Consider the following 18,176-nt stretch of genomic DNA (forward strand, 5'->3'; position numbering starts at 1 on the left):
CTCCTAGCAATAAAGTGATCAATCTCTCTAGCTTTTCCTTTCCCCCGTCCGTTTTCAATCTCTTAAGTAAGGGTCTTAATTTTGCCTTAGCTCCGAAGAAAATTCCAGTTGAAGACATCATCTGCAATGTGGAATTTGGTATTAAGAGCCTTCCTGATAAAACTAAGGACACGATTAGGCAAGATTGTGCCGTGGCCCTTAGGAAGGCAAAACCGCCCCGAAGTAATATCAGCAAAGCTGAGTTTGAGGCTCTAAAAACCTTAAACCAGAATCGCGATATTGTTGTCCTAAAAGCCGATAAAGGAGGAGCAGCAGTCATCCTTAACAAGGATGATTACCGCTCCAAGATGTTGGATCATCTTAACAATAGTGGAAGCTACAAAAAGCTTTCCAAGAATCCTTTAAAGAAGGTTTCGAGGGCAGTTGCTCTTGCTATCAAGTCCTGTAATTTTACTGATTCTTTATCCCAGAAGCTCATAGAAAGCAACCCCATCACCCCTAGGATCTATGGCCTTCCAAAGATCCACAAAGAGGGGGTTCCCTTAAGACCTATTGTCAATACCATCGGTGGTCCTACTTACCTTCTTGCAAAATTCCTTGCCTTAAAGCTTAGACCATTGGTTGGTTGCACGGAGTCCTTCGTCAAAGACTCTGCATCGTTTGTTGATGATCTTAAGAAGGTAAAGCTTGACCCCGATGATATTCTGGTTAGTTTTGACGTGGTCTCCCTTTATACTTGTATTCCCATCAATGAGGCCATGGAGGTTATCAACAGGCTCACTGACCCAGATACCACTCGGTTAGTTGAGTTGTGTCTTACTTCCACCTTTTTCAGCTTCGAAGGAGAGTTCTATGAGCAAACTTGTGGGGTGGCCATGGGCTCCCCCCTATCCGCGGTTGTCGCAAATCTTTTTATGGAGGATTTCGCGTCCACGGCTTTGTCCTCAGCCCATCTCTTGCCAAACCTTTGGAAGAAATTTGTAGATGAAACAGGTGTCGTTTGGTCTCATGGTCACAATGAGTTGGATCTCTTCTTCCGTCATCTCAATGAGCAATCCTCCGCCATTAAGTTCACTATGGAAAAGGAAGTCAACAGTTGTCTTCCCTTCCTTGATGTTCTCATCTCTAAGAATAATGATGGTTCCTTCTCCCACCAGGTATTTCAAAAAAAGACTCATACCGATCAATATCTCCACGCTAGCTCTCATCATTTCCTTGCTCAGAAGTTAGGCGTTCTCAACATGCTGGCTACTCGTGCATTAAGAATCTCTGATGAGAAAAACTTGGCAAAGGAGAAGGCTCATCTCCTGGATGTCTTCGTTAAAAATGGTTACAGTAGACACCTAGGTCAGAAAGCCTTCCTCAAGGCCTGGAAGGAGCACTCTATCCATAAAGATCCTAAAGACCAGATCCTGGGGGTACACCTCCCCTACATCCAAGGAACCACTGATAGGATTGCCAGGATTCTTAAGAAGCATAATATTCCCTCGACCTTTAGACCTCTTAACACCATCCGTAGCTCTCTTAGATCTGTTAAAGATCTTGTCGACCCTAAAGACATGAAAGGGGTCTATGTCATTCCCTGTTCCTGTGGGGCCCCATACATTGGTGAAACTGGTCGTTCTATTAATCAGAGGATTAGTGAGCACTCAGCAGACTTGAGGCATGGAAGGGCCAAGTCCTCAGCCCTTGCTGAGCATGCCGAGAAAACTAAACATCAAGTCTGTATCGAAGAGGCTCAAGTTATCGCAAGAGTTGTGCAGTTTCACCATCGTAAATTGAGGGAAGCCCTTGAGATCGAGAAAAGACCTTTGAATCTCAATAGGGATGACGGCTGGAAGATTAGTAGGTGTTGGATCCCAGCCCTTTTACCTTAGCCTCTTCTTCGCCTAACCCCTCTTGGTTTGTTTAGCTGGACGCTGTTTTCTTATGATAACATTGGTTTAGTAATAATAATATTGCTCTTTTAATAACATTAGTCTCTTTAGTAATTAATAATCTTAATTATTCACCCTATACCTGTATTATTAGTAATTAACAATTGTAATATTATTCATCTTACTCATATATTAGAAAATTTACCCTAGACTAATATTATTAATAATATTAATTTGAAATTAATATAATAATATTAGCTTGGAGTTAATATAATAATATTGCAAATAATAATAATAATAATAATAATTATTATTATTATATATATATATATATATATATATATAAATAAATAAATAAATAAAATAGAATAAAATAAGAAAAAATTTACCCTAGTCTATTATTAATAATAATATTATTCATTTTACTCATATATTAGAAAATTTACCCCAGACTAATATTATTAATAATATCAACTTGAAATTAATATAATAATATTAGCTTGGAGTTAATATAATAATATTGCAACTAAAAAAATAAAATAATAATAATTATAATAATTATAATATATATATATATATATATATATATATATATATATATATATATATATATTAATAAAATTATTAATTAATAAATAAATAAAATAGAATAAAATAAGAAAAAATTTACCCTAGTCTATTATTAAATTATTAATATTTATTTGAGAAGTTAATAATTATGGTAATAAATTGAACCATGGTCTCTTTAATGATTATATTTTTGAATAATTTATCGAACCCTGACCCTTTCCCCTAGGCCCTGGTCTAATCTAGCCGTTAAGGGTCTTTTTAACCGTTGCCCGTTCATATAGCCGTTGAAGGACCTGCATGCTCTATTTAACGGATTGCTCAGAATTGTTCCTCAACTTGTCCTGACGATGAACCACACTAGTTGGTTCGAAACACGTCGACAAATGATTCTCTATGTGATTTTGCTGAAATCATTCTCACAATCAAGTATGGATAACAGACGTCTAAACTCTTTGATAGAAACATGCTAAAAAAAATTAAGGTGTATCCAATCTACCGTTTGAGAGATATGTATCAAACAACTGTACTACAAGATTGTCCTGTAGTGCTATTGGATTGACCAAAATTGCTACATGATTATGATTAGCATAGAGAGAGGGGCCAGGTCTTATGTTTTCTTTGGGGGAATGAAAAAAAAAAAAAACTACCACACCTCCATCATCCATCCTCCACGCCATTTAGCCACTTCTCCATCCAAAAATCCATCTTTGTCAATGAAAAAATCCATTTTTACCCCTTCTTCCATTGTTTTCACCACCACCAAAGTTTCTAATTCCTATCCATGGTCTAACCATCAATTATTAGAGCTTCTAAATTCATTTCATGAAGTTTATGGTGATTTTGGAGGGGCCTGTGTGACTTCTACAAGAAAGAATCCATTCTTGTATCAATTTGCAGAAACCCTACAAGACCACAATTGAGAGCACTAGAATGAAGAACCAATCATCATGAAGACATTGGATAGTCATTTCCTCAAATTTGGGTAGTTATAAAACCTTTGCAAAGTTTCTACAAGATCATTTGTCATCTCCAACACCAACATCTGATCCATGGTGGCACTTATATTTTGATCACATGAATCATCTAAATTCAATCAACAATGAAAATATTTTAGACTTTAAGCTTCTGTGGTAGTTTTTTGGGGTAGCATGATCCGGATTCTCCACAGTATTATGTTCATTCTGTCGACGTTTCGAACCCCAAAGGGGGTCCATCATCAGGACCTTTTTAGAATATGAATGATATTTTCTTGAGAGAAGAATCTTCCGACTAGAGTGTATATATAAACCTAGAAATTGCTAAATTTTTAGAAGCCGACCTTTTTAATTTTTAATTATTATAATAATTTAGTTTAATTATTTTATTTTAGTTTTTAATTATTCTAGCTTTAATTGTTCTATTTGTTTTAATTATTTGATTTAAATTATATGTTAACTAAATTAATTAATCATCCCTTAATAAATACAATTGATTAAATACTAATTGTAAGTTTATTTTAATAATGTAGTGTAATATGATTTATTTTATTATTTTCATAATTAGTTTTTATTTTATCTCATTTTATTTTATTAATTTTATTTATTACTAAATTACTTAATCACTTAATTAACCTATGAACCTAATGTATTAATAAAGATGTATTTTTTTTTTTTTAGTTTTATTGTTTAATTAGTTCATGATTTTATTTAACTTAAGTATCTTACAATATAATTTAATTCATATAACTAATTCATAAATTAGTTTAATTAATTAATTAATTAAGTTATAGTTTTATTAATTAATTAATTAATTTATAGTTTTTCCTTTCTAAATTTTTATTTAATTTATCTTATTCTAGTTGATTAATCCTAAGTATAATAAAGGAATAATTATTTAATTGATTCAATTAATTAATTTGATTTTGATTTATTTTGATTAATCTTAATTTAATTATTTTGATTAATTTAATTTAATTAATTAATTTCATAATTATTTATTATTATTTCTATTTTTTATTTATCTTCCAATGTTAATTTTATTTAACCCTAAGTATGTAATTGTTAAATAAGTAAATTATTTTGTTTTAATTTATTTGATTAATTAATTAATTTAATTACTTTTATTTTAATTAATTGATTAATTTTTTTTATTTTTTTTTATAATTTTTTTTTGGGGGAGACCAGTGATACTATGTTTCTAAAGGTTTGGGGGGATTAATTTGTCTAATAAGGGGAAGCCAGTTTCCACTAATCTCACTACCATTGCCCCTGTTGAGGTTATGAGGAAATTTCATAATTTCGATGGCCTCTCTCATTTTTCTCTTTTGATAATGATCTTCTCTTGCAATTATTTTAGAATCTTCTAAAAACACATGATGTTTAGTTTTGGATGAGAGTTCCGCAAGCGTTGATGTACGAGATCTCCCATCCTTTATATCAGCTCTGTGCTCTTTAAGTCTTATTTTCAGAGATCGTCCCGTTTCCCCAATATAACTCTTGCCACAGGAGCAATCGATCTTGTACCTCAGAAAGAATTCCAAGAAAATGACATTTTGTACCTCAGAAAGAATTCCAAGAGCTTCATCAATGTTTCAACAACCTCATGCAAGAATCAACAAGTTGGTCATCAGCTACAACACTCACATCATGAGCATCTCAACAACAATATTTTAGCAAGAGATGTAAAGCAACAACAACAACAACAAAAAACCTAGAATACCTCTAGAAACAAGGCTATTAGTAGTAGGATCTCCAATAGATTATCACATGTAGCTTCATGATCATCAAATGTAGTCTCCACATCTACAACACCATCTTTCAAAATAAAAACACGCATGGTAAGGCATAGGTATTCAACTCTTTAACCGCACCCTTTGAACCTATTCTAGCTTGAGAAAACATTAAAAATGTGAGAAGGAAAGGTTTTTTATAGCCAAACTTATAATAGAGCAACCTCAAACTTATGTAGTAGTTAACTTTGCATTTCCACCAACACACCCACATGTGTGGGACATGAACAAGACAAAAATGAAAAAGACTTGAGAAAATTGGTTTTCATCATTTAGTCATGATAGAGGACAAAGAGAGCAAAGGGGTAGGTGCTGCCAGCTCAGTTAACTCAAAGCACTCTTAGTTTATTTTGCATGCAGTGAAAAAAAATAGAAAAAAATTAAAAAATAATAACAAATTAATAAAAAATAAAAAGGTGGACCCTCACCACCTCTTGGTGTGTGAAGGTTAGTTGCTATAGGATTTGAGTTGTGTGCTACAGGATTAGAACAAGCTATTACAATATCAAAATAGACTATTACATGATTGACATAGTATGTTACAGGAAGCTAATAGAGTGCTATAGGAAGGAAAATTTTGCACAAAAAAACCACTAGATACTTAGGAGGCAAGGAAATATTCAAAGGAAATAACAAGGGAACAAACAAATATGATACATGTGTTGGCTTGATTTGGGCTGACCCAGGATCAATCTATACTACGCACCAAAAAAACCCTCAATCACTGGCCCTTTTGGCAACAACCGGCAAGCAGATCACAGTCTCACCCGAGGTGACTATGGGAGGATGCAGAACCAGTTTTCTATAGCCTTGAAGGATTAAGGGATGTGGTATTATTATGTTATCCTATTCTTAGCATTTATAAATCACTTCTCCACATTAGATTAATCACTTAAACATGCCATATAAATCATAAACCATTACTGTGCTGAAGTAAAATGCAAGTATAATAACTGCTACTCTACAACAGATAATAAGAAAATATACACATCAAACACCAAATTACCATGGTTCACCCCTGCGTAGGGCTACGTCCACAAGAACTGTTACTTAATATAATAAATTTATGAACAATAAGGAGTTCTTGGCCTACGCACTAAGTTGCAGGATTTCTGCGCACTCAACTGCAGAGCCTCGCCTTCTCTTTCAAATGACAGATCACAACAATTTTCCCATAACGCTGATCTGGATCTAGAGATAGATGATTCTTTTCTTATTATTTTACCCTATATACTATTACATCGAAGGGTTACATAATTAAAATACCATGGTCCAAATGCCATGGACTCCCTAAAACAAGAAACTATGGTCCCAAAATCATTGATCCCTTACAAAATCACATGATTTTACAAAAAAGGGGGGTTGCGACCCACCCCAAATCCCTTATGTTGCACGGTATATTTAATTCCTTAAACTGTGCTCCACTACTCCACTGTGTTGTCCACTTCATGCTCTGATGTTCGCTCCACTGCATGCTCCACCCCATAAAATGCGGAGTCTTTGCCAAAATCTAGGCCAAGTTGGGATGTTCCCAACACTCACATGTGACTCGTCCCGAGTCACTCAGCTGATTTACCTCTGATATTTGCTGCAATGTTTTTGTAGGCACTGTTGGACTACTGCAGAATGTCTGTGACCTGCTTCTCTTCGTTGCGTGATTCTTCCAACGGTGCTTCTGTAGTAGGTTTTGTAGCCTTTTGCATCATTGTTGTCTCTCTCTATCGAAGCTCTTGAAGCTTCTCATCCACTGCTTGGGACATATTGAGAGCCTCATCCTGCCATGGTTGAGTTCTCTCTATCAAAATCTTCTCTTCCTTCCTCAACTCCTTTATCTTCTTCTGGAGGGCATTTCCCTCATTGATCTTTATGAGCTTCTGTGAGATTGGTAAGGTTCTCATAGTTGTCTGAATCTCCTCAAACTATTGTTGCTTCTACTGAATATCCTCTTATAGTTTCTACACATTTTAATCTTCCTGCAGTGAAGTCCAAATATTTAAGCTCCGATCCAGAAGATTCCCACAATCTGCCACTGTTGCGGATATACCGTCCATTATAACCTTCAAGTCTGTCTCCCTCTTCTCTCACACTTCCTGTGGTGTGGTTGGTTGTAGCTTCATCTGTAGCTCGCTAATCTTCATCTCATATGTAAATTTCACTTTTGAAATATTATCCTTGTATCTTTTTACAGTAAGGTCGAACTTCCTGACCTTATCCTCCATTGGTTCCTCTTCTCGGACCTCAATGTCTGGAATCTCACGGCATGTTTCTTCGATGACCTCCTTTAGCTTTTCTTGTTGTTGTATTACTTAATACCTCTCCTTGATCGCCTGGTTAAGATTCTGCTGTAATGAAGCTCACTCTTTCTCTACCTAAATGTTTAACTTCAAATTGAGTTATTCGCATTACTTCAGCTCATCTATGATCTCTTAATGTAGCTTGTGTAATGTATGAAGTGGCATTGTTGCGATGTTTCTATTCACATACCTCCACTCTTTTGCCTGTTGTTGTACCTCAATGGACTCAAACTGTAGGGCTCCGAAAAGTATTGGTGTTATCCACACTCCAAGTGTAGGCTCTATTAGTCTCTCCTCTCCAAGATTTTCCTCTCCATGCACTGGTTGTCTAAGTGTTTGTGACAATAACTTGAGTTATGAAATGCACTCCTCGACACCTGTTAGAAGTGCGTTGTAGAGATCCTTTAACTTGTTCCATGATTTCACCATTGCTTCCTGAATTCTATCCTCAATTTGATCCAAGTCCCCATTAGTGAGGATGAGTGGTTTTTTGTCCTTTGCCGTTTCTTCCTTCTGCTTATTTTTTCCTCTTGTGGAAACTTCAACACCTTCCTTCCTCTTCTTCATGGCAGCTTGGTCTATCTCTGTCTTTTAAGACTCTTTTTTCTACTCATCACCTTCAGGAGGATCCTGGTGACCCTCGTGTATTTCTCCTCTTGTTCCAACTCGTGCTCATCCTTATCCTTCACAATAGCTTCCTCGTGCTATGTCGTGTCCTCCTCTGTCGGACTATCCTCTTTCTGTGTCTCGAGCTTAGTCATCCACTCTGCGTGTCACTATTGTATCTTTGCTAGGAGATCATCTTCTGTCACTAAATATGGCAGGGGATTCCATTTCTTCCTTGTGTCCCCATGAGCTTGTATGTTAATTCTGTGGAATTCAGCCTTAAACTTTGTGACATAGCTATATTTATTGTATAGACTTAGTGAAAGGCAAGGGTGTTGGTTCACCAACATGTGTAAGTCCATATGAAATAAAACAAAAGACATTGTGCTCTCCTGCGCTCGTGCTTGTTTAGTGGTATACGACAATGAGGTATATCGCACAACTTCACAAACATTCAAGGGTACTAGAGTGAACTATGAATCTTTCAACTCTCTCCATACAAGCATCATAATGAAACAGACTACCTTTATCTTGAACCTCACAGCAATCGTCTAAAAAATCTTGGCAAAGATATGCCACCCAATTGTATTGAACCCCATTAGTGCACTACGCAACTAATGAAACCACTGGTGCAGGGACTTCATTAGCCTGGCGCTTCCTCATGATTTTTCCAGCCAATATATGTGCTGCAAAGTGAACTACCTGGTCATTGATCAAGTTGATATCATAACCTCACTTCCCTTTTGTCAGTCCAAACTTCTTCTTCATGTTTTCTACTATGGCTCTATCCTTATCATTCCTGACAAACTCTTCCGTGGGGTTCTGCCCTTCATAGGGAAGTCTTATGATTATCCATATTAGCATTGGGTCGATAGGGATTGTCTTCCCCATCCATAGACATCCATCATGCACTAGTACGAGTTGTTGTCCCACACAAGCTGTGCAACCTAGACTTGTTTTGAAGTGCGACACATTCAATATATTCATCAAGTCTGATTGTGTCAATGCAACCACCCCCTATTGCAGTTATAACCTTGTCACACCACTCTCAAGCTAGTGTACTTATTTTAAGTATCTTTCTGGTGTGAATTGCGAATATTTCTTCCTGTCATTGAAATCATAGTGCATGAACTTAAGCTGTGGAATCTTCCCAAGGGTTTCTCTAGTAAATCGCACTGACTCCATAAATAAAGGTGTGAAGGTGCCATACTTCGTGTCCTTCAACTCTTTTACTAGATTTTCATTTAGTTTTCTTGGTGGAATATATGGTGGGAGAGGTGATGGAAACATTGCGCCATCCATTTCCATTTTCACTTACTCTTCTTCTTCCTCACCATCTCTTACTTGTTCGGGCTCTTTGATAGGTCTCTTGTCCTGTTTATTCTTTGTTCTCTGCTCTTTGGTCATTTTCTTTTGTGGGGATCAGGGTTGTGTGCATGATGATGCTGATGCAAGTGATGCTGGTGTGGGAATATCAACTACTTTATCAGATGCTGCTTCCATGACTTCGTCTAAGCCCTCCTCACTAAATATACGAATAAATTCTTTAGTTGTCAGGATATTCATTTGACAATTTCTACAATTTCTTCGCAATAGCAGTACTCAAATTCTCAATTCAGCAAAGTGCCCAATATGGGCCAGACTCAACTTTTTATAAAAAATATGAGTTTCTAACCCCATTATTAGCTTAGATTGTGTTCATTAATTTCATATATATCCTTAGATATGCTCAATCGGTCCTCATAAATGCAGCTTTCCGTGTGCTTTAACATTAACTTTCACTTTCAATGGTCATATTTTTCTGGTGAACTTCGATGCATCCCATATTGTAGAGAGAAACCCTTCTTACATCGAGGCTCCTATGAACTTTGACATAATCTAGACTGTAATGAAGTAACTTTCTACGTCGAAGCTCTTTTTGCAGGGTAGTTTATAGTCCAGTTACCACTTTCAACTGCAGGTGGCACTGAGACTCTTCTCCTTTCTTCAGAGTGAGGTTGTAGGGGTAGGGTTGTCCCTATACAAATTTAACCTGCTTCCATTTACTATTCCTTCAACATATTCTCCATTTAACTTTGCTAATTGAATTTCAACTCCTTTAGTAATATGTTTGATAATGTATGGGCCCAACCAATGCATCTTGAATTTTCCTAGAAATTTTACAAACTTACTTTCATAAAGGAGAACAAGGTCTCCTACTTAGAACTTCTTTTGCTTAATATATCTGTCATGCGAGGCCTTTTCTCTTTCGACAATCTTTCCTCCATTATATCAGGATCTTCCATATCTGTAAAAGTTGCAATCCTCAAACTAGGCACCATGAATGCCATTGGCATCACAAATTGTTGCCCATAAACTCTCTTGAAGGGTGTCTGACCTATCAACGTTTTACATGTGGTCTAATAAGCCCATAAAACTATTGAAATTCTAAGGTTCCATACATCTCTATTCCCTTTGCATACCTTAGTAAGTGCATTCTCCAGAATATTATTAAATGCTTCTATTGTTCCATTGGCCTGAGGATGATAAGGGGTACTTTTCTGATGATAAACTTGGAACTCCTCAGTCAATGCTTCAATATTCTTATTTAGGAAGTGTGAACCTTGGTCACTCATCAAAATCTTTGGACATCCAAATCAAGACAATATATAATCAAAAATAAACTTCGCAAAAGTATTTGCGTTGTAGTCCTTTACTGGTTGTGCTTCGGCCCATCTTGTGAAGTAATCAATCACTGTAATTATGTACCTTTCATCACTTCTCTTTCCAGGTGGGTTGATGGGTCCAAAAAAAATCAATGGCCCACTTATCAAAGGCCAACAATTTAACTTGTCGTACCAATGGAATCTCATCTCTTTTGGAAGGCTTTCCTGTGCTTTGACACAAATCAAATGCTCAGCAGTATCCCTTCACATATTTATGTAGTGTAGGCCACCACAATCCTACTCTCAAAATCTTCTACATAATAGCTTTTCCTGCATAGTGTCCACCAGTTGCGCCCCCATGAGCCTCTGCTAGAATCATTTGTCTTTCATGTTCAAGAACATATCTATGCAGTATCTCATCTGGTCCCATCTTATATAGTTGTCCTGCTATTAATGAAAAGTCATTTTCCTTAACCACTAATTATTTCTTTTGTTGTGTAGTATATTCTGAAGGGGCCATTCTTGTGGTCAAAAACTAAATGATATCTATGAAATGGTCATCTTCCACTCTGATTGTAAATAACTACACATTAGGGAGATTATCCTCTATGCTGGTTGGTTCTTCCCCTATTTCTAGTCTTGACAGATGGTCAGGTCCTGCATTCAATCTCCATGGTTTAACAATTATCTCAAAGTCATATTCCTGGAATAATAGTAACCATGTGCAAATATTTCATCCTAAGACTATCTTATAAACCAAATACTTCAGTGCAGAATGATTTGTAAACATTTTAAAGTGTTAACCCAGAAAAACGTGTCTAAACTTCTGCAAAGCATATACCATGGCCAGTCCTTCCCGTTATGTAGTGGTGTAATTCTTTTATTCTTTAGATAACTTTCTACTTGCAAAATATATAGGATGATCAATCTCTCTTGCACCAGGTTTTGCCAATACCACTCCCAAAGTTATACAAGACGCATCCAAATGGACATGGAATTCCTTATTCCAATGAAGGAACACTAGTATAGGTGAAACTACTATTTCTTCTTTCAATACGTCGAGGCTCTTCTGACATTCTTCATTCCAATGAAAAGTTATATTCTTCTTCAACAACTTCTCCATAGGCGCAATGATCTAAGCATGCTCCTTGATGAACTTGCTATAATACCCAGTATGTACCAACGTAGTGCAAAGCTGTCCTACTATCTTAGGCAAAGGCAGGTTTACAATGATAGCAATCTTAACAGGGTCCACCATTAGTCCTTTCTTACAGACAATATGTCCCAACAATATGCTGAAAAGTACAGAAAATATGCATTTCTTTAAGTTCAAAGAGATCTGATACTGCCTACATGTGTTGAGCATAAGTCTCAAACTTTCAACATGTTTTCTCAATAATCCAAATATTGTCCGATTGTCAAAATGTACCTCTAAAAACTTATGGATGTATTCCTTAAACGCTGCAACCACCACCCTAGAAAATATAGAAGGGGCATCTTTTAATCTAAAAGGAATTATTGTGTATTCATATGAGCCCCATTCTGTATCAAATGTGGTCTTATGCCAATCTTCAGGTGTAATCCTAATTTGATGATAACATGAGAATCTATTTGTAAATGAGTAAACTTCATGACCTTCTACATTGTCTAGCACTTCATATGTGAAAGGGGTAGGGAAGGGATCATGTAAACATGCATAATTCAACTTTCTCAGGTCAACACAGATCCTAATCTCTCCTTGAGTCTTCTTCTCTTGCACCACCATAGGACTCACCCATTCTGATTCTTCTAGTGGTTCAATAATTCCTACGGCTATCATCTTAACAAGCTCTACTTTCACTTTCTCCTTATATTTTAGGTTCATCCTTAAGGTCTTTGTTTGATTGGCTTCACATCAAGCTTAAGGGGGATATTCATGAATCCTAAATCTCCTGTTATACCCTTCATCTCTGAAAACTTGGTGGGAAATAGTTCTTGATATTCATGGAGTAACTATGTAACTTTACTAAATGTCTCTTCATCCCATTAGTCTCCTATTGTTGCAAACACGGGTTCCTTTCTTGATCCTATGTTCACCTTCTTGGTCTTCATTAGCTTCGTTATGTCTGATATTTCTAGCTCAGGTCTAGTTACTTCATGGTATCCTTCTAACTATTCTATCTTGATGTTGCGAGGATGTTCTTCTTCATCTGCAGTGAGGTGATAGCACTCTAGTGCATTTTCTATCTATGTAGCCCAATCAAGTTGCTACCATGTTAGTGGGGTTACATTCTCAAAGATCCTCTTCTTGACTATCTGAAGGGCCAAATATATGTATGGAAAATCATCCTCAAAGATGAATGTTAATATGAAGCCATCAACCATGTTTTCCCAGTTCACAATACCATGTCAAAGCTTCATTTCTAGGTACCAGTTCTTAGGGATTGTCTCTAATGTATGAATGAATCCATGTACCCATTCTTGTTGTGGAATCTCCTTCCATGTTGTAGTGCATAGCTGGATATGCTTCCTAGGATTAGTTTCACCATCATATTTTATTTCTATCTCTGTATCTATCTATCCAAACCTTATCCCCATCAATCTTTGACATTCCTTCCAACCTCCTATATTCTTCTTGTGTGCATTCCACCATCTAGCAAGGGGTAGCTTTCAGGGCTATATCCAAGGATGACAATATTTAATTTTATGGAACTTTTTCTTCATAATCATTAAGAAAAGTATTTACATCACCTAAGCCATCATAATAAGGAAAGTTACATAACTAAGATATCATACAACGAACTGATTTGGTAATTCTTGCACAACACCTTGTGAATAATTCATACAACCTATTTCAGTAGTTCTCCAACTCTTCTTCTAAGTCTCATGAACAAGAATTATCACGTTCCCAACTCTACTTGCCTTATCCAGTAGGGTTAACATAATCATGTTCCTTTGTTGTCATATGATAGATATTTTCTATATTAGTTGCACATTATTCTTCTTTGATTGGTTTTGTATATCTTACTCCTTCTGATGGATCCAAGGGAACAATTACTCTCATATTGTTTCCTTCAAATATCATCTGTCTCTTCTTCATATTAATTATTTCCATATTGTCAAATTCCCAGTCAATTCCAAGAAATGAAAGATAAGGGTTATTATCATCGATGATCTCTATTACTTCAAAATTAGCAGTGGTGCGAACTCCTTCAATATCCACTGTGACACTTGGTAGTCTTCCTATACGGAAGATATTTTGTTGATTTGTCATCCTTAACTGAATAGGTGACCACTGTAGCTTTGACTTACCCATTAATTTCCATTCCTACTTCGTCAAGACATTAGCATCGGATTCAAGATCCAAAATAATTTAATCCATCTCATATTCTCTTACCTCTGCACTAAGCCTTATCTCTCTTCTGGTTTTCTTATGTTGATGTAAATTATTGAATGCGTGCATCTCACTTCGCGGTGTTTCTTTGGATGCACAATAATATATCAGCTCGTGAAGCCCTTCTACAGCCTTTTGATCTCTTAACAATTTCATACAAGTTTGCAAAAAAAGACTTTAAAATACCTACTTGATTTTCTGAATCTTGGTCTTCTGTCGGAGCTTGATCCTATGTCAGATCTTGGTTATGTGTTGACACTGATGATACGTCACTGTTAACTTTCTGATCGAGCTTTGGATGTGCACTAGAGGTTGAAGCTCCATCATCCATAGAACTTCACTTTGCTTCCATAAATACTTATTTTTCTTTCCAAATATAAAAAATAGGAACTTTCTCAACAGTTTTTCTTACCCATGGACTTTCAGATTCTTTCTTTTCATATGCTTTATCACTATCGGTCGCAGCTCCACTTCTAGTGACAAATCTAATTTGAGGTTCATCGGTCCTCCTTTCAACAATCATCACTTGAATATTCTATGTCAGCGGCTGATTCCTTTTTTCTTGCATCTTTGCCATAAGTATAGGACATTCTTCAATTACATGGTCAAAGGATTTACAGTAGTTGCATGTTGTTGTGGGATGCTCGAAGTCTCCTACAAAATGACCTGGCTGGCCGCAGTTATAGAAAATGATTTGTCCATGTCCTCAACCAACGCCATCACCTTGAATGCTGCCTTGGTAATCTCCTTGACCACCACGCTGTCCATTTTCCTCATATCCATGCTCTTCTACTTGCATTCTATAAGCACCAGCACCATGCTCCATCATTAGTTCTTAAACCCGACAATTATTATCATCATGTCCTACTGACTTACAGAATTTTCAATATAGACTCCTCAGAGTTTGTACATATTTTTGTAACAAGTAACAATCTTGTGAACGATGTTGGCCTCTAGTCTTACATATTTTGTACCACAGGCTAGATCTTGCATTCAAGGGATTTAGTGCCCCACAAGCCATGTAATTCCTAAAGATAGGACACTGTTCTTTAGAATGACCCTCTGATCTGCACTTCGTACACCATATTTCTTCTCCAGCTTCTTTTTTTTCTTGATGTCTTGTATCTGTAGGGTTAGGCTCGCCAGCTGCTTCTGAATCTATTTCATACCTACATTAGTATCTCTTATAGGCAAAGCTTCCAATTTCATCACAATCTGTAGAGCTTCATCTTGACTTTCTATCTTTTGTTGTGTTAATGGAAATTTCATATGCGGTAGCAGCACAACTATAAACCATTCTTGATGTTTCTGTGGAGCTATGTCAAAACTTACATGATCCAACAACGCCTTAAATCTCTGATCAAACTCCCAAACAGACTCAATAGGTTTCTATTTGATTTCTTTCAACTTGGTGATGCACTGCAACTCAGACTTCGGTTTCTTAAACTCTCTTATCAGTGATGTTTTAATATCTACAAACATTATGTTCTGGTTATTTGAATACTTCATATACCATGTCAATTCTCTATCACAGAACATTGTAACGAGTTGTGCTTTCTTTATATTCTCATTGTTGATCTACTTCCTTGTCCATACAGCTTCACATAAAAACCAAAACTATTTCGGATCCTCCAATCTGGTTCCTTTGAAAATAGGTAACCTAATATCGTTAGCCATACTTCTTCTTGGGAGGGGAGAGGGAGGGGTGGGGGAGAAGTAGGGGGAGGGGATGGGGGGTTGGATGGGTAGGGGTAGTATGGGGAAAGCCAAAAATACACTGGCTATTACTAGATTATAGCTTTTGTGAACTCTCAAATTGGAAGGATGAATACTGCAAAATTGCCTTGGGGTTATTAGGGTGGCTTTCTTCTCTTTCACTTTCAGATTCACTTAAAAGAGGACTATAATCAGTTTCTATAAAGGTCTTCAGGTATTGTCCATGAGATCTCTTTTTGGTATCTACTCTATCTCTTTCCACTTCATGTTGCTCCGATCTCTTACTCAAATTTATTCTCTCTTCTTCCAAACATAAGTAAACTAGAAATCTCACTACATTTGTAAAAATCCCTTTTCACACAAAAGAATCTTGATCCGAAGTCTCAGAGATTTTAAATACTTACCTTGCGGTCCTTTGAATAATCATCATTACACTTCATTGTATGACACAATTGAGTCTCGGCGAACTCAATAATGAATCCTCCCAAGATGATATCAATCCAGAAATCGACATCGCTTGAAATCATATTGTCAATGCTCTTGAGTCGTTGTATGAGTTCACGATTCCACACCGTAGGTTCTTCACCTTTAAAACAATTCTTCCTTGTGGTCAACTTTGATATCCACACGTATAGTTCAATAGGAAAATAAGTGAAGAAAATCTCGTATTGATATGTAAAAATATACTTCTATAACCAAGCTTCTGGTGTCAGACGAGGGTTTCTATTTTCTTGATCAACAAATTCTCTCTCTATTAGTTATATCAAGTCTTGAATATCCTTCTTCGATGGGTGCCACATCCACATATCCTGGTCCCAGCAATGGAACCATTTGTAGGCTTGCTTTGGGCTGACCCAGGTTCAATCTATATTGTGCACCAACAAAACAACAATCATTGGCCCTTTTGGCAACGACTTGCAAGCAGATCATAGTCTCACTTGAAGTGACTATGGGAGGATGGAGAGCAATGTTTTTGAAACCTTGAAGGATTAGGGGATGTAGTATTATTATGTTATATTATTCTTAACATTTATAAATCACTTCGCCGCATTAGATTAATCACTTAAACATGCCATATAAAATCATAAACCATCATTGTGCTGAAGTAAAATGCAACTGTAATAACTTCTACTCTACAATAGATAATAAGAAAATATACACATCAAACACCAAATTACCTTGGTTCACCCCAGTGTAGGGTTATGCCCACAAGAACTGTTGCTTAATATAATAAATTTTTGAACAACATACAGTTTTGACCTGCACACTAAGTTGTAGGTTGTCTGCACACTCAGTTGTAGAGCCTCGCCTTCTCTTTCAAATGACAGATCACAATAATTTTCCCATAACAATGATCTGGATCTAAATATGGATGATTCTCTTCTTATTATTTTATGTCGAAGGGTTACATCATTAAAATAACATGGTCAAAATACCATGAACTCCCTAAAAAAAGAAACTATGGTCCCAAAACCATTGATCCCTTACAAAATCATGTGATTTTACAAAAATGGGGGCTTCGACCCACCTTGAAGTCTTTACACCACACGATATATTTAATTCCTTAAACTGTGCTCCATTGCTTTGCTGTGCGGTCCACTTCACGCTCCTTCATGCGTTCCAGTGCGTGCTCTGCCCCACAAAATGTGGAGTCTTTGCCAAAATCTAGGCCAAGTTGGGTTGTGTCCGACAACAGGGGAAACCAAATTTGTTATATGAAGGAACATAGCTACTACAGGAAAGAAAAAAGTTGCTATAGGATGAAGAAAACATGTTACATGAAGGGACAAAAACAACTGAAGAGGAGGGAGAAGTTCCAGAATGAATCCAAGGGCCCACTCCACAACCTGATCTTGGATCCTATTAAAAATTTATTCAATGGGGAAGAATTATACCTACAATGTGTGCATTTCCCCTCATGTTTGAGTCAGAAAAACAAAGAGGAAGAACTCACTAGTGGATGAAAATTGCGAAATCCAAGAAAGTGGAGGATGTGGGCCTCATGGAGGAAAAGGTGCAAAAAATGTGTAAGGAATTAGTTGACTTGAGGTTAAAGGAATCAATCATGAAGGAGTAGTTGTAGCTATAAAACAAGAGGTCGAGAGAGAAACTACAAGAAAAAGAGGCACAACTCGCCACCATGGAAAGTGTGTTCATGAAGGCCATCTAATGCAGGCAACCATCCAAATCATATGTAATTTTCCTCAAACAACAATGAGCTATGGAAGGTAATTACATGAAAAGTCATTTGAAATATAAAAGAAGAACAATAGGGGAATAATATGGATAGGTTTCTCATAGGATGAGCAACGATTTCAGTAGGGGTAC

The 18,176-nt window shown here is 36.5% G+C and overlaps 1 protein-coding gene across 1 annotated transcript in view; it reads left to right on the plus strand.

Annotated features, from left to right (window-relative positions):
• The first annotated feature begins 347 nt into the window (after positions 1–347).
• Positions 348–18,176, plus strand: part of LOC149258478 (uncharacterized) — a 70,406-nt gene continuing 52,577 nt past the window's right edge. Inside the window, exon 1 of the mRNA XM_089419114.1 lies at positions 348–1,418. Within this exon, the coding sequence (XP_089275240.1) occupies positions 348–1,418 (1,071 nt within the window). The remainder of the gene's footprint in view (positions 1,419–18,176) is intronic.

The sequence above is a fragment of the Pinus tabuliformis genome, chromosome 6 (genome assembly GCF_031772625.1).
Source record: "Pinus tabuliformis cultivar Carrire ecotype Pingquan chromosome 6, CPIR1, whole genome shotgun sequence".
Classification (NCBI taxonomy): Eukaryota; Viridiplantae; Streptophyta; class Pinopsida; order Pinales; family Pinaceae; genus Pinus; species Pinus tabuliformis.